Source organism: Podarcis bocagei (assembly GCF_964188305.1).
Source record: "Podarcis bocagei genome assembly, chromosome: 14".
NCBI lineage: Eukaryota > Metazoa > Chordata > Lepidosauria > Squamata > Lacertidae > Podarcis > Podarcis bocagei.
In genome coordinates this window covers 18,246,733-18,268,367 of record NC_138139.1, presented here as the reverse complement: position 1 = coordinate 18,268,367, position 21,635 = coordinate 18,246,733, and the positions used below count along the sequence as shown (strand labels likewise).

The 21,635-nt window shown below is 46.9% G+C and overlaps 2 protein-coding genes across 4 annotated transcripts in view; both read left to right on the top strand.

Moving 5' to 3' along the window:
• LOC308573758 (cell surface hyaluronidase CEMIP2-like) overlaps window positions 1-21,635 on the top strand; it is a 100,213-nt gene that overhangs the window by 9,588 nt on the left and 68,990 nt on the right. For all 3 annotated transcript variants that reach the window (XM_081171014.1, XM_081171015.1, XM_081171016.1), the window contains 3 exons: window positions 13,093-13,236; window positions 15,969-16,527; window positions 18,633-18,802. In XM_081171014.1, coding sequence (XP_081027140.1) covers window positions 13,093-13,236; window positions 15,969-16,527; window positions 18,633-18,802 — 873 coding nt within the window. The remainder of the gene's footprint in view (window positions 1-13,092; window positions 13,237-15,968; window positions 16,528-18,632; window positions 18,803-21,635) is intronic.
• The window catches only part of CEMIP (cell migration inducing hyaluronidase 1), a 167,372-nt gene continuing 157,953 nt past the window's right edge, over window positions 12,217-21,635 (top strand). Inside the window, exon 1 of the mRNA XM_081171030.1 lies at window positions 12,217-12,231. The gene's annotated coding sequence lies outside the window, so the exon portion shown is untranslated. The remainder of the gene's footprint in view (window positions 12,232-21,635) is intronic.

Sequence of the window (21,635 nt, the reverse complement as noted above, 5' to 3'; positions counted from 1 at the left end):
TTGGTTAAAGTGAGATTGCAGCACTTAAATATCTGCATAAATCTGTCTATCTTAAGTCTTTTCTTAGAGAAGATCGCTGTGCAGAGGGGGAGCTCTCTTTAATTCTTATCTGCAAAATAGGGCCTCATTTTTCTTTTCTTTTTCTGTGAATGTGTGAAATCTGATTCCTCCTTTTTTCTGATTATTCTCCTCTCACTTTCTATTTCCCCCCACTCCCCTTAACAGGGCACTTAGCTTTTATTTCTTGGCAAAAACATTGGTCCAAGCTCCAACTTTTGGATCTGGGCTTGAAGGTTCCAATAATACTTAGCATTACCGTGGTACCTCGGGTTACATACGCTTCAGATTACATACGCTTCAGGTTACAGACTCCGCTAATCCAGAAATAGTACCTTGGATTAAGAATTTTGCTTCAGGATGAGAACAGAAATCACATGGTGGCAACAGCGGGAGGCCCCATTAGCTAAAGTGGTGCTTCAGGTTAAGAACAGTTTCAGGTTAAGAACAGACCTCCGGAACGAATTAAGTACTTAACCAGAGGTACCACTGTATATGATATTTTCAGGTGTTCAAAGCATTTAACAAACACCCTGCAACATATAATGGTATCATTATCATAGCTGTCAACCTTCCCTTTTTTGTGGGAAATTCCCTTATTCCAGCACCGTTTCCCGCTGCTTCCTGCTGCTATCCCGGATTGTTAGATATCCCGTAGACTGTCCCTGGGACAGGTGAGGCTGCTGATCCCTTAATTTCAAGGCTGCTGATTCCTTATTTTCAAATCTGACAGCTATGATCATTATTCTCAATTTGCTGATTTGGCGGGGGAAGAGTGAGGCTGAGAGAAACCAGCTTGCCTATCTAGTGAGTTCCTGGCTGAAGTGAGATTCAGATCAGAGGGTCCCTGTTTCATTTCTGAAGAATTCTGGGTGCTGTAGTTTGTTAAGGATGCCGAGTGGAAAAGCAGTCTCTTCCTAACAATGCCTAGCACCCTTAACAAACTACAGCTCCCAGAATTCTTTGGGTGAAGCCGTGACTACTTAAAGGGGTATCACAGCCCTTTAAATGTATGATGCAAACATGACCCAGATATTTATCAAGGAGCAAAACACACTTCCTATTCATTTGGCTTTTTGTAAGTTGCCGGATGGGGAATTTATGCAGTTGGGAAACCTGGTTATCTCCCCCAGCCCCCCCTGCAAATTGCAATTTCTAGCTGTAGGGCATGACAATTAAAGGCAGATTTTGTGTCTTCTTAAAGACTGAACCATTGTGAAATCTGAAAAGAATAATCTACTGGCCAGATTTCAAAGGCACAGTTCTGGTATTTGGCTCACTATTGGCCTAGCTATCACCAGGCCAAGAAAACATAAGAAAAACCTGGCTGGATCCGGCTAAAGGACCATGCTAATGCAACGTCCTATTCCCTGAGCATGGCGGCTCAGTTTAATTGCAATGGCCAATGCCTGCTGATAGATTTTGTCCTCCATGAATTTGCCCAATTGTGAAAAGGCCTCTGGTGGATCAGAGCAGAGGGTAAGCATTTCCCCCCTGCTATGGCCAAACAGATTCCTTTGGGAAGCTCACAAGCAGAGCATGAAGGCAACAGCTCTCCCCTACTGTTGTTCCCTGGCAACTGGTATTTTCCGGGTCATACGGTTTCTGCCATGATCTAGAATTCAACAATGTCTAGGCAACACGATGACCATATACATACGTAGTAGATAATCTTTAGAGAATTCCTTCAAATCATAAAAAGTTCAAAATGAAATCTTTAGTCTCAAAGTCTCTGAAAATCTTTAAATGAAGTAAGGTACTAAACTATACGGTGGAATGTATATAAATGTATATACTGTAAATGAAAATATCAAATGCTGTGGAACAGTGCTCATGTAACAATGTAGTCATTCATTCGAAATAAGATGGGTTTATGAAGCATTCTATATCCACCCACCACGCTGACGAAGAATTCTACGAAACAGTAGTCAATTGTAATGGTTCTAGGGGTTGCTTGTGCGTAAGCAGGTGTCTATCTCCCCGGCTGGGTGCAAACACCTGGGTGGCTTGCCAAAGTGAACCTTTCCTGTCCGGACAGCCACTCACCCGTGGCTGACTCAATCGCTGGCAGAATCCGTCAGTGGGCGTTTCTTAAACTTCTTCCAGCAAAGAAGCTCTTTGACGCCTAGTCTCCTCCTACTCTCTCTGCGCGAAAGCCTTCTGCGCAAGGAGGGCGTGGGCAATGGAGGACCCCTATTCTCCCCGCTGGTCCCAGGCAAGGAGTCATGAGACTGCCTCGCCGCTTCCCCCATCTGCCCCCCTTCTCCACTGGTGCTATGCTGATTCTCTTCCACAGAAGATGGGCTGCTTCTCCCGATCCCTGGACGCTCTCTGGAATCCCTCTGGCTTTTGCTCTCTCCCTCCGGCACCAATGGCAGTTCCCTGACATCAATATCCGGAATTACTGTTCAGTGTTGGACATCATTGTTGAATACACAAAGCTTCACAGCTTGTCTTGCACCGTACAAAGTTTGGTACCTCACTTCATTTAAAGATTTTCAGAGACTTTGAGACTAAAGATTTCATTTTGAACTTTTTATGATTTGAAGGAATTCTATAAAGATTATATAATACATATGTATATGGTCATCGTGTTGCCTAGACATTGTTGACGTTCTCTTTGCAACACAGGGGTTTGTTTGGATACTTAATGATACAGAATTCTGCAGACCCAGCCACACATGGCTCCTAATACCATGTGCTCCCTTGTCAAACAGATGCCTGGTCAGGGCAGAAAGTGTGGGAAAGCTGAATCTTAGCGACACTTACTTGAGAGAAGGTATAAGCTAATATGTCAACCTGGTCTCAGTTGTTCATTTGTCCAACCAGTTCTCCATGTTTCAACATCAATTTGCAACCCCCTACCCAACGTCCTCACAAAAATCCATCGGCATTTTGGGGTGTGAATTTCTCACATGCAATTCTTATCTGCAATTTTGCCTGATTGATGCATGCATTTGGCAAACCCATTTTCCCCTTAATACAATCAACATTTTTGTATGTTCGTTTCACCGGTATATGCAGTTATACGCACACTGTACCATATAGTACATGCATTTTTGGACACACGTTAATGTGGCTAGAGAACTGCACTGCAAAATTCAGTGTGGATTTCAAAAGAGGGGCTGTGTTTCATTTTGTGTATTGTTTCGGAAAACGTTAATTTGTTAAGTTCGAACTGAATCTCCCTTATCCCTACTAAAGATGTACAGTGGTACCTCGGGTTAAGAACTTAATTCCTTCTGGAGGTCCGTTCTGAACCTGAATCCGTCCTTAACCCGAGGTACCACTTTAGCTAATGGGGCCTCCCTCTGCCACTGCACCGCCGGAGCACGATTTCTGTTCTCATCCTGAAGCAAAGTTCTTAACCCGAGGTAATATTTCTGGGTTAGCGGAGTCTGTAACCTGAAGCGTCTGTAACCCGAAGTGTCTGTAACCTGAGGTACCACTGTAGTCCAAACAAACTCAGTGGCTTATCATTTGAATGCTATTGGGTTGCACATCTTAAAGGGGACTTCCTAATGCAAAACACACAAAGAGAGAATATTCTGTGAAATGTCAAATTTGCAGGGTTACTGACTTGATCCCTGTGAACCTCATTCATCAGTGAAAAGTGACTAGTTCTTCCTTCCTCCATCTGGGCAAATAGGAGGAAACAGGACAGCCGTCAGGAGGGAGTGGACTAGAGAGAAAAGAAAGGGCCACGCATCTCTGCATGATATTTCTTTCCAGATTTTGGAAAGAAAAAAAAATGTTTGAATTGCATTGTCGGAAGCATCTTAGAGCTTTAGTTTCTCTGAAAACCATGCCCATTGGTGGTTCTTATGATGAGACACCAACACCAGATTGACACTCGAATTATGGATACTGATGGGGGAGAAACTCCATACAGTCTGTACTTAGATGTGAACTTACTTTGCACTTTCTGAAATAATGTGAGAACCAAAACACAGCCCTCTTTCTGCACTTCTGTGAATTTTGCAAAGCGGTTATCCGGTCAAGTGATGCATTTGCTAGGATAAAGTGTGCATATAAATGCACATATCACTGAAAATAACATACAGAACCACATATTAGGGGGAAGTTGCTTCGCAAGAATGTGTGTAGAGTATTAGGAGAAATTCTAATGAATTTTTATGAGGATTTCTTTTAAGGGGAAAAATTGCAAAGTGATGTGAAAGTATTGGAGAATCCAATTTAAGTCTGGAAAAATAAGAAACTGTGAAATAAATTGGAACTGACATATTCGCCCACCCTGAATTACGGGTAGAAAGGAAGCGCTCCCTATCCTAAGTCCAGTGCTTTTTTTAAAATATATATATATGTTTAGGGGTACTATCATTTTCCTACTCATACTGAAATACTGCCCCTCAATGAGGCCAAACTTAGTTTCACAAAATGTTTAGGGGTATGCTACCTCTGCTTCCCCCCAGAAAAAAACACTGCCTAAGTCCAAGTCATCGTTTCATCTCCCACTTTCAGCCATATCATATTCTGTAGCCTAATAAACCAATAGCTAAGAAGATTGGTGTAAAAAACAAAACCAATGAAAATTAGGGAGTGGCGTTCCTCTGTGCCGCTTGTAATTTCAGTGCTAACATTCATAGTCAGTTTATAAAACCAAGAAAATCATGTGCCCAAGCTTTTCTAGGGCTGTTCCTCTTTAGATAGTTGGGTGGTGTGTGTGTGTGTGTGTGTGTGTGTGTGTGTGTGTGTGTGTGTGGAGGCTTTTTATTTTATCTTCCCAAAGAATTGAGGAATCCAGAAACATTGCTGGTTCAGACAATACACTAGGTATTATAAAAGCAACATGAAAATAGTAAGATTATGCATATACTAAGTGCATCAGAAGTGGTCCGAGACTGCAATTATGTGTGCATTTACTCAGGAGGAAGCCCTATTGACATTTGTGGGGGGTGACTTATCAGTAAACATGATTGGTTGAGTGTGTGCTGCAAAATATAATGATTTCGGGGACTTTAGATTTCCCATGTCTTTAAATAGCCATCAAACTCAAAGATAAATAAAGGATTATGAAATAATTCAGGTGAATGATTAGGTAAACATTGACCTGCTTTTCCTAAGAAGCGACACTATTCCACAATGTTGGAAAATCATGAAAATTCCGAGCAACGGCTGGGTAAACATAAACTGGATTGTGCTGAGAAGCCGTGTTTGGGGTTGCATCCAATGCTAGTCCTGCTCAGAGTAGACCTATTGAAATGAATGGGCATGATTAACCAAAGACCACTAATAACTGGACTTTCCATGGGGGACAAACACTTTGGAAGGACCCGGGTTGATGAAGCAATGACTGTAAGCCTTACCTTTGTACAGTGGGCTAGTTTCCCTGCCTATCCATCCAGGCACTCAGGTGGTGTTAGCAGAGTTCAAGGGCACCTCCTGGCTAGGCAAAAACACTCAAGGGGTGTGTGGCCTATGGAGAGTCTCAAGGGCCAGTCAGAGAGGTCTGGAGGGCCACATGCTTTCCCTGTCCTTGTGTTAGCTTATGCCACTGCAGCTATTAAAGATTAGGTGTGTTTAAGTCATGGGGTAAGGAACCATTTTCACACCTCAGTTCTGAGTGTGAAAGAATCCAGATTAATGACTAGGTGATCAGCCAGGTTTTCCCCAAGAAGCCTGGTTGGGCATCCATCCCAGGGATCAGTTGGGGAGAACATCCATGGATACCATTCCACAATGTTGGATGATCCAACCGAGCATCGGTTGGCTTTCCATTGGGTGCCAATTTTTTTAAAGGTCCGAGGCTGGTGGAGCAATGAATGCCCTGGAACTTGGACGTTTTGGCTTCCGAACGCCACAAACCCAGAAGTGATTGTTCCGGTTTATGAACGTTCTTTTGGAACCCAAATGTCTGACGGTGCTTCCACGGCTTCTGATTGCCCGCAGGAGCTTCCTGTGGCCAATCAGAAGCAGCGATTTGGTTTTCGAACATTTTGGAAGTCAAACAGACCTCTGGAACAGATTCCGTTCGACTTCCAAGGTACGACTGTAGTGGGTTGGCCAAGGGGGCAACCGATACAGCCAAGCAAAAGTAAGAAGGTTCCACACACATTCATCTGTCCAGGAAAGCAAGGGGAGCAATCAAACTGCACCATCCAGCTAGGCAACAACACTCAAGGATGGTGTGGAGCAGGATTGGTGAGGGGGAGGAGTCTTAAGGGCCGGTTAGAGAGCTCTGAGGGCCACATTCAGTCCCCAGGCCTGCAGGTGGATTTCCGCCCCTGGTTTAAGTTGTAAAGGTGTGTGTGTGACATGACGTGACAGAGATTATGTGAAATTGTCCAGAGCAAAGAGAATCTCAGCATTCAAGAATTTGGGGACCCCGCTGAAATTTATTGGCAGCAGGTTTATAACCTTAAAAGGGAGGTGGGAAGGTCTTTTTCATATACAGTGGTACCTCGGGTTAAGTACTTAATTCGTTTCGGAGATCCGTTCTTAACCTGAAACCGTTCTTGACCTGAAGCACCACTTTAGCTAATGGGGCCTCCTGCTGCTGCCGCGCCGCCGCCGCACAATTTCTGTTCTCATCCTGAAGCAAAGTTCTTAACCCGAGGTACTATTTCTGGGTTAGTGGAGTATGTAACCTGAAGCGTATGTAACCTGAAACGTATGTAACCTGAGGTACCACTGTATACAATGCATAATTAACTAATCAAATTCATGGTCCCAATATGTAATTCATAATCAGGGCATTTTGGGGGGTGAGGTGCCATAACCCAACGTCTGCAGAAAGCAGGATCGAACCCACTCCATCCATCAGCTGATGGGAGGGGGGGTTTCAATCCTGAGGGAGATCACCCTAGAGAACTCCATGCACAGCTCAACCCTGCTTAGAAAGCAGGATTTCAGCTTATGAATGCTGTCATCAGATGACTGACAAGTGCGTGGTCTCGCCCACCTGCCCTAGTTGGCCCATGGGATGCTGGAAGGTTCCACACCCCTGCTCTGTGGGGGCAAGTACTCCATACTGGAGCGTACAGTTTGGGGCGGGGAAGTCCTGCTAATTGTTAGCATTTATATAGTGCTCTTTTGAGTGCCCCCCCCAATTATATTTTATTGTTTCAACATTTTTTAACATATACCATCAAAATACAATCTAGTCTTTTCTCTTAACCTTATCGACTTCCCACCCCTTTTCCCATGGAGTTCTTGTTTCTCCCATTCTGCTGCACCCCACCTTCTAGCTATTAAATCATAGTCAAACTGAATTATCATCTAATTACCGCTCTTGCTCATAGCTCGAAACCTGCTTGTGAGTTCATCATTGCACTTGAGTGTTCAAAGCACTCTCCATGCATTGGCCTGGTGACTTTACAACAGCCCTCAGAGGCGGGTCAGTACCATAGCTGTCAACCGTCCCTTATTTGGCGGGAAACTCCCTTATCCCAGCGCTGTGTCCCGCTGCTGTCCCTTATTGATGATGTTCCTTAAATTTCCCGGGTTTCAAAGGAAGCAGCTCCTCTCCCTCCCTCCCTGCCGGCCAGGGAGGAGGGAGGCTCCAACTGTGTTGCTTGGCTACGTTGCTCACCCAGTAAGGAGTCTAAGAACGACTGGGGGGGTGGAGCTTGCATGCCTTGTGCTGATCAAATCAGCTGTGTTGCCTGGTGACTCGCCTTTGCTCAGCGCTTCCCAGCGGAGAGGTGACGGTGGTTTTCCTTGCTGCATCCCCTTTGCTGGGTTGCTGCGCTGTGGGAACCACCGCTTGAGGCTTTGTTTGGCTGGTGGCTGGGCTTTCTGCCTTTGGCTTGGAGGGGCTCAGAAGTTGAACATACCTGTGCCTGGAAAATCCCTTATTTTGGCTGCTGATCCCTTATTTTCGAGGCTGCTGGTTGCTTATTTTCAAATCTGTAAGTTGACAGCTATGGTCAGTATTATCACTGCAGAGGTGAGGCTGGGAGTGAGCCCAATGGCTACTTTGCATCCATTTGAACCAGGCACCTTGATTTATAGCTTAGGCTGCAACCCTTATACACATGTGCCTGAGAATAAATATTATATATGTTAACTTGTGAGGTCTCCAGATGCGGTAGACTCTCCCAGCTTCCCCATCAGTCCAGCTAACATGGCTTGTGGTCAGGGATCATGTGAATTGACAATCCAGCTTATACCTGGAGGTTCTGCTCTGGCGGGAAGGTAAACGGCGTTTCCATGCATTCTGGTTTCCGTCATGGTACAGTGGTACCTCGGGTTAAGAACTTAATTCGTTCCGGAGGTCTGTTCCTAACCTGAAACTGTTCTTAACCTGAGGTACCACTTTAGCTAATGGGGCCTCCCGCTGCCTCTGCACAATTTCTGTTCTCATCCTGCAGCAAAGTTCTTAACCCGAGGTACTATTTCTGGGTTAGTGGAGTCTGTAACCTGAACCGTCTGTAACCTGAGATACCACTGTATTCCTTTGCGCCAGAAGCGGTTTAGTCATGCTGGCCACATGACCTGGAAAGTTGTCAAACGCCTGCTCCCTTGGCCTGTAAAGCGAGATGAGTGCCGCACCTCATAGTCACCTTTGACTGGACTTAACCATCCAGGGGTCCTTTACCTTTTTACCTGATAATAGGACTCCATGGTACATTGGTCAATCAGCAGCTGTTAGCCATGATGGTTTAGTGGAACATCCATTACCAGAGGCAGTATATCGCTCAATACAAGGCAGCGAGGTCATGCATCTGCTTTTGTGGGATTCCCAGGGGAATCTTGCCAGTCAGTGTTGGAATCCTGGGCTAGATGAAACTTTGGTCTGATGCCAGAAGGCAGTCCTTACGAATCTCTGAAGTTAATTTGGCAATGTGGGGAAAACAGCCCTCTAATGAAGGTAATATAATTGGTTGGTTGAATATTAAAATATAATTCTTCTGCTTTCCTTTGGACCACATCAGCAAGGCCGAGAGAGGGGTCTTGTCATCTGGGTAGCCCAGGAGCTCCAAACACACTGCAGAGTCTTGCGCCTTGGAAGGGCCACCTGGCTGCTGCTAACGTAACAAAAACAACACTAGAGGCAGCAGTGATGAGTTACTGGTATCTGCAGCCACAGCAGGTGCTGTGATTCTCCAGCGGTTTGACTTCATCCCTGGAGGCACACTCCATTGTCTCTTGGATAATAATAATAATAATAATAATAATAATAATAATAATAATAATTTATATCCCGCCCTCCCCAGCCGAAGCCGGGCTCAGAGCGGCTAACAACAATAAAAGTAACACAACATTCTAAAATCAATTCAAAATCAAATTCATGGCAACCATTGGGCTGGATGTCAGCAGCTCCCAGGAAGATTTGCATAGGATCGGGACCTGTGGCTACACGATTCTGCAAAACCAGTGTGGTAACATGAAGAACGAGTGTGTGTACATTGTGGGTGAAAACAACAAGCCCTCCTCTGTGGTCAGTTGGGTAATTTAATTCTGGAAGAAAGAACAAAATGTTAGTACAAATTATTATCATGTATGTCTCGCTACATACAGCCCTCCCACTGCCAGCAGACATTGCATTTTCCACTGTGGGTGTGTCTGTATCTCAGGTTTGATAAGCATCTGTAAGAAACGGTACATCCTGTCTCATTATAAGGAGTAACAGAAATTCGTAGAAACACAGGAAGCTGCACTGTACTGAGTCAGACCATTGGTCCACCTAGCTCAGAGGCATCTACACTGACAGGCAACAGCACAGATGGATTTCAGGCTGGGAACCCTACCTGGAAAGGCATGTGCTCTAACCACTGAGCAATGGTCCAGTTCCCCACCCCCTGCATGACACCTTTGGGGAAAGAGGCTGATTGATTCTGTAGCTCTTTTGCCTTTCCTATGGGCATCCTGAGCCAACTGCCCTCTTTGATCTCTTTCTTGAGCTTGGTACAGTTAAACCAGGACTGTATTTCCTGGGCACACTAACAAGCCTGGATAGTTCAGTTGGTTAAAGCATGGTGCTGATAAAGCCAAGGTTGAGCATTTGATCCCTGTACAGGACAGAGGCATATTCGGGGGTTGGAATAGATGATCCACAGGGCCCCTTCCAACTCTACAATTCTGTGATTTGGGATTAAGTCCAGGTTGAGTATCAGCACCCAGCATGGACAGCCCCACCCTTCCCCTCGCAACAAGCGGCTGAGTCAAAGCAGAACTGCTGTTTTAATTTCCCACAATGCCCCTGCCATAGCATTCCAGTGGTGGGGCATTGTGGGAAATTAAAATGGTGGCTCACAGATGCAGACACCTAGTGCTGGATCAGAGTGATGCATAGCTGTCAACGTTTCCCTTTTTAAAAGGGAAATTCCCTTATTCCGAATAGGATTCCTCGCAAGAAAAGGGAAAAGTTGACAGCTGTGGAGTGATGCTGCTCTTTGCTGGATAAGGCTACCAGGAGGGTGGGGGTGGCACTTGAGAAAGGTCCTCTCTAATCTGAAGCTGGTCTTGATTAATCACTGTTAAGCACAATGGGACTTGCATTCCCAGCTTGTGAGTCAGAGGCAATTTTAGGGTCGCATGGGCAGTTTGACTGCCCTGGGTGCAGGGGGCGCTGCAACAATGATGTTGATGGGGCATGGGGGGGGCAGCAAATGTTAGTGTCTCACAGAGCGCCGCTGAAATTTGGGAGAACGGCTACTACGTGGGTGTTTATTTCAGAACCCATGATACAAAGAAGGAAGGGGTGAGCCCATCCAAATTTGGCCAGGGGCTCCTGCCCCTTTCATAGTTGTGCAGAGAGAACTGCTCTTCAACTGGTGGGTTGGGAAAGGGACGATCAGATAGCCATCTTCAAATATCTCAAGGGCTGGAAAAGGGAACAAGCTTGTTTTCTCCTGCTCTGGAAGGCAGGACTGGAACCCAAGGCTTCAAGAAAGGAGATTCCGACGAAACATCAGGGGGGAACTTTCTGACGGTAAGAGCTGTTCCGACAGCGGAACTGTCTCTCTTGGGACGTGGTGGACTCTCCTTCCTTGAAGGTTTTAAAGCAGAGGTTGGATGGCCATCTGTCATGGCGTGGATGCTTTGGTTTAGATTCCTGCACTGCAGGGGGTTGGACTAGATGACCCTCGGGGTCCCTTCCAACTCTACAATTCTCTCATTCTATGACCCCCTGCTTCAAGGTGCGTTGCGCCGGGAGCATCGCCACCATGCCAATATGTGGTTAAATACAAATAAACAATTAAGAAATGAGCGTCCAGATGCACGTTTGGGTTGCAGGCGAGCCCTGGGTCTGAAAAGGTTGAAGATACCTAGCATAAAGGAAGGGAAATCTCATCCGGTGCCGCTTGCATGGCAGGCGAGAGGGTCCGTGGCTGTCGCGTGGCACCTGTCGCTGGTTCCTTGACACTTGAGTCCCCTCTCCCAGGCAGGCGCGATAGCGCAAACCTGCGCGCAAGCCCCCTTTGGAAGCGCATAGCTCCCGTGCTCACATTTCCAGCGCAAAAGGAAGGCGACGCGTCGCTTTTGGGAAAAGGCACGTGTGGTTTCTGGGCTGCTTGGAAGAAGAGGCGCCCAGGGGTGCGGATCCCGGGGAGTCCTCGCTCCGAACGCTCTCCAAGTTTGCGCAGACTTGGACCTGAACCAGTTCGCTTCCGAGCAACTGAGTAGCAGCCAAGGACACCGGGAAAGGGGGGGGGGAGGCGATTCGCTTCCAGGGAAAGTCCAGCGATCGACTAGGAGGAAGAGAGATCGCGATCCGCGCGGTGCTCTCCCTCCCCCTGTTTTTTTCGGGGTTTGCTCTCGCCCCCCTTTCTTGGCAACTCGGCGCCAACAGCCGCGCGGTATGTCCAGAATGCGAAGCGGCGTCACGGGCCGGGGAGGAGCCAAGCGCTCAGCTGGTGTAAACAGCGCGGCTCCGAGATCGCCTATAAATAGCGAGGCTGGTGGCCGGGCAGGAAAAAAAAAAAGCCGGGCAGCGGAGCGCTCAAAGGAGAAGGAAAGCCTCTGGGTTCCCGAGCGCGCCTCTCTCTGTCCCTCTCCAGAGCCGTCTAAAAATATAGATGTCTCTAAATAATCCACGTCGCTTCTCTTAATTGCTTCTGGGGGAAAAAAGAGGATCGCCACCAGCTCAGACCGTCCAACTAAAACAGAGCGCTGGGTGGGAACGGGGAGAAAAAACCTCGCTTCTTCTGTTACCAAAGGGTTCAATAAAAGCGTTGTGCGCTTTTCTGCCGAGAGCGCAGAGGTAAGGTACGTGATGATGGACTTTCTCGAAGGCTTTTTTCCCTTCAAATCGCCACCAGGAGGCGCTGCTGTCGGTGGAAATGCAGGGAGTTAGAGATGCTTGTAAACCTGTACGCCGAGGGGAGAAGGGAGACCGAGCAGCCCGGTTCCCGTGTGTGCGCGCGTGTGTGCATGTATGTGCGTGTGTGTGAGAGAGCGCGTGGTCTGTGGTGTGTGCTCGGAAGGGAGAACTTGTCCTTTGCAATCATCATGACGACAATAACGAAGTTCTTGCAGAGATTGTTGGACGAGAAGGCAGACTGCAAAGGCGAGGTAAGGAACGGCGCGGCTCAGGATCGCGAGCCGGCTTGCGCGGCCACGTGCTGCTTGACACCGCCTTCTCCCGCGGCAAGCGCGTCTGTGCGAAATCCGGGCTCGCCTTGACTGGGATTCTTGCGTGCGGCCGACGGTTGATTGGAGAAACAGAGAAGGGGGCGCGCGTCCCAATCGCTGCAACAAGTTAGGAACCTCGACGGTGCGGACGCGCGTTTCCTCCGGCGGCGCCCCGGCCGGCTTGTTCTTCCAGCAGGTGCCGGGATCCGCTTGGAGGGGTCAGGCTGGGCTGAGCGCAACAGCCCGGGGCGCTGCTCCTTCCGGAGACTGCAGGTAGCAGCGGTCTGGTCGTCGCTACAGCGCCCGATCCCTGAGCGGAGCCGCAGCGCGCAGGCAGGTGGGTCCTCGATTGCTTCCTTCCACGGTCGCGCTCTCTCTCTCAGTCGAGGGCTGAGCTCTTGCACGCCGGGCTTGGGGCGGGAGCGCTTGCTCCCTGGGAAGCGTGCCTAGGATGGATGGAAGCCTGGGGGTCTTTTTCTCTCTTCCTTTCTGCAGGGAGCTCCTGCCTGCCGCCCGCCGCGCACCTCACCCCGTGGCGTCCGGGACATAACAGCAGCCACGCTGCCGTCGTGGGCCGAGGGGCGGCTCTGCGCTTGGAGAGCTCGGCCACTTTCCACTCGCTGCTCATCCAGGAAGGAGGTAAGGAGGAGAGGCTTTTGCGCGGGCAGCAGGCTCTTAACCTCGAGGGGAAAAGCTGGCGGTGGGGAGGGAGGTGTTTGTTTGCGGGTGCTCAAGCTGCGCCCGATCCTGTGCCATTTAACCTTGGACTCAATCCCCACAGAACTCCAAGGGGCCAAATCCCATGTAGGAAAACCCATACCAGTTTAAGTTCAGGTGTGTATTCTCTGATTTCTGTATTTAACTTGAATAGTGCAGGTGGCACTGTGGGTTAAACCTAAACCACAGAGCCTAGGACTTGCCGATCAGAAGGTTGGTGGTTCAAATCCCCACGACGGGGTGAGCTCCCGTTGCTCGGTCCCTGCTCCTGCCAACCTAGCAGTTCCAAAGCACGTCAAAGTGCAAGTAGATAAATAGGTACCGCTCCAGGGGGAAGGTAAACGGTGTTTCCGTGCGCTGCTCTGGTTCGCCAGAAGCGGCTTAGTCATGCTGGCCACATGACCCGGAAGCTGTACGCCGGCTCCCTCGGCCAGTAAAGCGAGATGAGCACCGCAACCCCAGAGCCGGACACGACTGGACCTAATGGTCAGGGGTCCCTTTACCTTTACCTTTAAACTTGAATAGGTGCTGCTGTCTGATCTCATGACTATTTATTTGCTTGGCTGTAAAAAGCTCTCTGCATTTGTATTGACCGAATACCTTGATTACTGCATCTAATTGATTCAGATTGCATTTTATGCACCAAGTGCAAGTAACTTGGAATTAAAGACAGAGGAAAGAGGCTGAGAAACAGTGAAGTGTAGGAGTCAGAATGTAAGACTAGGCCCCTTGAGACAAGGTTCAAAAACCTACTCGGTCATATTTAATAATAATGTTATTATTATTATTATTATTATTATTATTATTATTATTATTATTATGCCTCTCAACCTAACCTGCCTCACAGGGTTGTTGAGGGGATTAAATGAGGAGGGGGGAGAAGCATGTATATAGCATTAAGCCCCTTGGGGTTAGGGGAAGTGGGACATCATTGCAATAAAACCAGCCAGTCATTCATTCAATCAATCAATCAATCAATCAATCAAACAATCAATTCTCAGCTTTCCAGTGACATAAATTGAATGGGGGTTGGGGGTTGGTTGCCCTTTAACATTCTCCAGTTCTTGTGACCTTGTTATATTTGCAATTTTTTAAAAGGGCAAAAGCATTGTTCTCCTATGTTCAGGGCATATTTTTGTGCATTTTGGTGCATAAAATGCAATCTGAATCAATTAAGTGTTGACATTAATTACATCAATAAGAATATCAGAGGAGCCCTGCTGAATCAGACCAATGACCTGCTGAGCACAGCATCCTTTTCCTCCACCCAGTGGCCCTCTGGGTGAGGCTGAGAAACCACAGTGGGCAATAGTACAATCACCTCTTGGTTCTAATGTAGCTCTGTGCAACCTCCAGCATCAACATGCAAAGTACCAGCAGCTGGGGAGCGGGAAAAAGCTGCCTTTTCCTGCTCCCCAGCTGCTGGTACTTGGAGGCATTTGGCATGTTGATGCTGGAGGTTGCATAGAGCTACATTAGAACCAAGAGGGGATTGTACTATTGCCCAGTGAACCTAATATTAGAGTACAGATTCTACTGTACAGTGGAGGAATGGCTGTGTTAGTTTGTCACATCAAACAGCAGATTGGGGATGTTTTGTGGCTCATTATTGTGATGTAAGCTGATACCACAAATATATTTTAGGCTCTTTTGGTGTTGGAAAGTTTTGCACCTGAATGTGATTCCTGTCAATTATCTTTCCCCATCCTCTGTTCTTTGAACAATACACATGGGGATGTTTTATAGTCTGACCTGCTGCTGCAGTTTAGAACTTACTCCTGAGCCCGATCCTCCTCTAGTCCTTATTATCATCAATATTGCAGATGTCGGGGTCTGAGACTGAGGGAGTGACTTCCTGGGGGGCCACCTAGTAAATTGGCATGGGTGAGATTCTAACTGGGGACTGGCCAATCTGTTGCTTAGCCATTACACCAAGTCTGGATCTAGACACATCAAAAAAGTATTTTAGGAAAACGCGCTGTAAAGCGCAAAGCGGGAAAACACGTTGGCAACAGACGGAACTCCACAGCGCCATCTGGTGTCACCTAATGTATATAAAATGCCTTTTCTTTACTAATGTAAGGTAAAGGGACCCCTGACCATTAGGTCCAGTCGTGACCAGCTCTGGGGTTGCGGCGCTCATCTCGCTTTATTGGCCGAGGGAGTCGGCGTACAGCTTCCGGGTCATGTGGCCAGCATGACTAAGCCGCTTCTGGTGAACCAGAGCAGTGCACGGAAACGCCGTTTACCTTCCCGCCGGAGTGGTACCTATTTATCTACTTGCACTTTGACGTGCTTTCGAACTGCTAGGTTGGCAGGAGCAGGGACCGAACAATGGGAGCTCACCCCATCACGGGGATTCCAACCACCAACCTCCTAATCGGCAAGTCCTAGGCTCTGTGTTTTGACCCACAGCACCACCCTCGTCCCATTTACTAATGTAGCTGAGTCCTAAGTGTGGGGAACCTGTGGCTCTCCAGGTGCTATTGGGCTCCCATCAGCTCCGGACAGTGTGGCCCAATGGTCAGAGATGATGGGATTTGTAGTCTTGGGATGTCTGGAAGGTTGTAGATTCATCACCTCTGCACTGCAGTATGCTGCGCCAGATCACAAATCTGAGAAAATTGTTGTCTCTCTTTGTGCTTCCCTTCCAGGGATCTTAGTATTTGCAGATGATCCGGAGGAAGCCATCACCTTACGAGCTCGCAGCATCCTTCTTGAGGATGGCGGGGCACTGTACGTGGGCTCCGAATGCCGCCCATACCATTCCAAGGCCACTATTTCTCTCTATGGGAAAGCCACCGACGAAGCCGACGTGGAGGGCTATGGCAGAAAATTCATGGGAGTGGGCAGAGGTGGCATTCTCGAGTTGCACGGAAGGAAGCCTCGGTCCTGGACGCTTTTGGCCAAAACCTTGTACCCGGGCGGACTTCGGTATGGCCGGTACACTTTTGAGAAGCGCTGGAGTAGTCGGGGCCTCAATGTCCGGATAGTGGATGCAGGCACAGCCCAGGTAGTGGCTGCTGAACGCTTTGACACCCACCTCCTTGTTGATGAGAGCCGCAGATTGAGGGAATTTCTTGCCCACCAATCTCTGGGCCACGTAGTAGCCATGGCAGTAGGGGATTCTGCAGCAAAGAGTTTGACCTTGGAGACCCGGCTCTTCCTCAAGAACCTGCTGCACAGCAAATACGTCCTGCACCTGCAATACAGGTAACTTTGTAAATGTGGCTTCTTACTTTCATGCGTGCAATTCTGCAAATGTGTAGGGCATCCTGGTGCCCTGTGCTGTGGGGGCTACACAGATATGACCTCCATATTCCCCCCCCCCCGGATTAGATAATTATCGTGCTATGATTGTTTGGATGTGTATATCCAAAGAGATTGCACCCTAATGTTTTAATGTTGTAGCTTAATCTTTTAAATTGTATTTTAATCAACTTGTTTTTATTATTGGTTGTTAGCCGCCCTGAGCCCGGTCTTGGCTGGGGAGGGCGGGGTATAAATAAATAATAATAATAATTATTATTATTACAGTGGTACCTCAGGTTAAGTACTTAATTCGTTCCAGAGGTCTGTACTTAACCTGAAACTGTTCTTAACCTGAAGCACCACTTTAGCTAATGGGGCCCCCTCCTGCTGTCACACCACCGGAGCCCGATTTCTGTTCTCATCCTGAAGCAAAGTTCTTAACCTGAAGCACTATTTCTGGCTTAGCGGAGTCTGTAACCTGAAGCGTATGTAACCTGAAACGTATGTAACCTGAGGTACCACTGTATTATTATTATTATTATTATTATTATTATTATTATTATTATTATTATTATTTGCTGTTTGTTTCAGTTGTGCTTGTTTCCTAAGCATGGCCTGTTAACACTAACTTGGCAACTAGGATTAGCTGGCTGTTCATTGTAGTCTTGCTTTAGTGGCGGTGGGGAAACTTCTGGCTCTCCAGAGGAAGCCAAACTGCAACTCCCATCAGCTCTGACCGTTGGCAGTGCTTCTTAGGGCTGATGGGAGTTGTAGTTAAGCAACCTCTGGAAGGCCAAATGTTCCCCATCCTGGGTTCAGTGTTGTGCGTGCACGTGGTGGTTTCCAAAGAAGGGGAAATGGAAGGAAACGAAAATAACCTGGGTTGTCATGTTTGCCAGCAAATGAAACCCTACAAGGTTAAGAAGCAGTGAGGTGACTTTTTTTGATGGCTCACAAATCCCGTTTTCTTCCATAGGCAATATGGATACTTTGGTTTGGTACACAGGGGCTAAAAAAACCCCACGTTCAGTGCCTGTGGAACTTGCCAGTTGAACTGAATAGTGTTCTCCCTTATATATTTTTGATAGTCTTGGCATTTTGATGAGAGTGCAAGGAACCAGAAATTCTGTGGTGTTTAAAACAAGGTTCTAGGGATATCTAAGCATAGGGTGTCCCAGCAAACTCTTTTTAGGTCTATTAACCTGTGTCACATGGTGCAAAAGAGAGAGCATGCTTGCACTTGGTGCATGTAGCAGTGAGCTCCTTCAGAAAATGGTTCTGTTGGAAAACTTAACATTGCCACCATGGACAGCTCCTGGCCCCTTTCCCTAACTGTTGTACTGCTGTCCAATCTAACAGAGTTATCCCCTCCCCTTTTGTGCTTGGCAATTCATGCAAGAAGTTTTTTTGCCTTCCACATTCCTCTGAAGGTTTGTCCCCAAAGCAAATGACATCAAAGCTGAAAACCTGTGCCCGTATTTAAAGGATGCGGCGTGCAGTTTTGAAACTATCAAAACTCAGAAGCCCCTGTTACCTTTTTGTCGCTGCTGTTGTGTTGTTTTAAGGACAGAGTTTGCCTTCTGCCTGATAAGCTGGTCCCATTTTCCCCTTCTGAGATAACTGGGTGCAAGCTCAGTGGAGACTTTGCCTGTATTCTTGCCGATCAAGATGAATTCTATTCAGTTCCAGGTGCCTGCTGTATGTATTTGGTGGACTAAGGCCACAGGTTGCCTGCAGAATAGCTGCTAGGCTCTGTCGGTCTTTGCAGTTATGGTGCTTCGTTGCTTAATCAGAATTTCTCAAAGCTAGCTGCAGGTCCGTCACGGCAGTGTGAATTAGCTACCTCCACTGTTAAGCTAAACTTTAGAGGATTTCTTCTGGTGTCCCACTTCCCTGGAAGCGGGTGTTTTTCCGAGAGAGCGTTGTATATTTTGATTGCAAATTCTTGGAGCAGGACTTGGCCTTCAGACGATGCTGGACACTGAATATCTGAATGAATTTGAGGTTCAGATGTGAACAGGGTGTTCCATTTCTGCATCACAAGTCTGCTTTTCCCCTTCCTCCAGGCAGCCCTGGGTTCTGGTTGGGATTCTTGGCGGTGATGCATCTTCCGTCACAGAGGATGCAACGCCTTCTCAACGCAATGGGACAACAAGGTTGGCAACAGCGACAAGAGAATTTAAGACATACGAAGGCATTGTCTTTACAATTGCTGCTCACAGCGGATGGATCAAAGGTTTTTAAGCCCTTTTCTAATCTCTTGTTCAAGTGGTGTTTATCTGCTTTCTCTCTCCTCCCTGAGTATGTCTTTTGAGCTGTCGCCCAGTTTATAGAAATCTCAAGTCTATCTGATTGATTAAATTTGCATATGAGTAAAACCAATAAGGCTGAACCAAAATCCACACTCCTGTTTTTAGATCCTTAACTGTGCTTTTTTTTTTAAAGAGCCTTTGATAGATTACAAACCAGTTTATTGATTAAACCCTGCTGTTCTAGCTTTTTACCTCTGAAAGGCAGACAAGGTCATAGGCTGGGGCAATCAATTGATGATCTATTATTTGGCTGTAGTCAAATATTCCATGAGGCTAAAAATATCCTTGTTTGGTACATGGTATGCATTTTTACAGTGATGTGTATGTCAAAAGAAGGTATGAAGGCTGTTTGCTTTTCCCAGCCATGTGTGAGTTAAGAACTGTGTGTGTACTCTCTCTCAATCTCTCTCTCTCTCTCTCTCTCTCTCTCTCTCTCTCTCTCTCTCTCTCTCACACACACACACACACACACACACACACTCTTCTTTCATCCAGGAGCATGCTTCCTTTAATTTTCTCTATTATTCATTTCATTGTTTCTTAATTTTTTGCATTTCTATCCCAAGTTGCTCAAAGCCAGCGTTATTTCCACAATAACTCTGTGAGTTAGAAACAAAATAATAAAAAATAAATTCCTTCCAGTAGCACCTTATAGACCAACTAAGTTTGTTATTGGCATGAGCATGCACACTTCTTCAGATACGAAAGCTCATACCAATAACAAACTTAGTTGGTCTCTCTAAGGTGCTACTGGAAGGATTTGTTTTTTATTTTGTTTTGACTATGGCAGACCAACACGGCTACCTACCTGTAACTGGATCTGTGAGTTAGGTTTTGCAGAGTGTGTGTGACTGGCAAAGGTGACCCACTGAACTTGACGGCTGAGCAGGGTCTCTCCAGCCCTGATGTGACACACTGTCCTCTTATTGCACTGGCTTCCATTAGCACTGGACCATTCAGATATGGTTTTGATCTTTCATAGCAGGTATCTTCAACCTTTTCAGACCTGGGACCCTCATTTAACTCAAACATGCATTTGGGGATCTTTTTCTCAAACTTTTACCATGTATATATGCATGGTGGTAGCACACCTGTGACACCTATTTTGGATCAGGCCACGACCCCTTAGTGGATCCTAACTCACCAGTTGAAGATCAGTGTCTTCTACCGACACCAGAGACACACACAAATTTAGAACGGTGGTTTTGTGTTTCTCTGGGGAAGCCAGCGAGAACTGTTTGATCTCTTGAATGTTGAAACTCTGCTCATTATGCTAGTTAACAGATTTTTCTCTTCTTTCATTGAAGTATTCAGTGTTATCTGCTGTCAAAATTCTTGTTGATAACAGTTCAGCTGGGTTTCTCCCTCCACCCCTTAGTATCTTTCCTCGTTACAAAATTAACACTTTATGTCCCGGGTCTGCAATTCAGCTTTTTTCTTTTGAGGATAAAAACAGCCTTCACCAGCCTAGCAACTTTCAGATGTTTTAGACTCTGATAGGAGTTTGTAGTCCAAATATCAAGAGGGTATCAGGCTGCAAAGTCTGATATATATGTATCTGAAGAAGTGTGCATGCACATGAAAGCTCATACCAAGAACTAACTTAGTTGGTCTTTAAGGTGCTACTGGAAGGAATTTTTTTATTCTGATATATATGTAAAGGATAGTAGATCAGTGCCTCAATCCCATTCTCTTATAGAGTCCACTTCCTACATAGCCAAGGTGCTGTGATTGGGTGAGGACACAGATTTTAATCATATTTCATTTACATTCTGCCTCTTCTCCCTACTGGAGCTCAAATCACCAAATAGTTGAGCCTTCTGTCCTGGAGCTACAATTCCCCAGACCAGCTACCTGGTTGAAGCTAAGCAGAATTGGGACCAGTCCTTCCTTTAAGCAGAGTGAAGCCAATGAATTTGGATGCCACAAAAGAGCAGCAAATGTTAATTTATTTTATTTTTTACTGCCAGGGAAGGAGGTGAAGAGGTGGTGCTGGGTTTTTCCAGCTGCTGACCTCTGCCTCAAATATTAGGCCCCTTTGGGGTACGTGTATAGCATTTAATCTGTCAATTCACTGGTTAGTTTTGACTGCTCAAATGGCTCTCTCCAATGCAGGAATGGCAAAAAGAAGCAGCTTAGGGAACTGTCCTACTCAGGGCCAGATTTTATGCCCATCTATCCCAATATTGGGGACGCGGGTGGTGCTGTGGGTGAAACCACAGAGGCTAGGACTTGCCAATCAGAAGGTCGGTGGTTCGAATCCCTGTGACGGGGTGAGGTCCCGTTGCTCGGTCCCAGCTCCTGCCAACCTAGCAGTTCGAAAGCACATCAAAGTGCAAGTAGATAAATAGGTACCGCTCCGGCGGGAAGGTAAACGGCATTTCTGTGCACTGCTCTGGTTCGCCAGAAGTGGCTTAGTCATGCTGGCCACATGACCCGGAAGCTGTACGCTGGCTCCCTCGGCCAATAAAGTGAGATGAGCACCGCAACCCCAGAGTCGGCCACGACTGGACTTAATGGTCAGGGGTCCCTTTACCTTTTTATCCCAATATTGCCAGCGTCTATCTCCTGCTCCACTTGCTAACCGATGCTGGTAACTGGACATGGCAGGGATTGAATCTGGTAAGGGCCACCGCTCAGTTTCAGAGCATTTGTTTTACATGCAGAGGGTCTAGATAAAATCCCCAACATCTCCCAGGTAGGATTGTGAATGCCAGTCAGTTGTAGATAATACAGAGCTGGAGGGCCCAATGACCT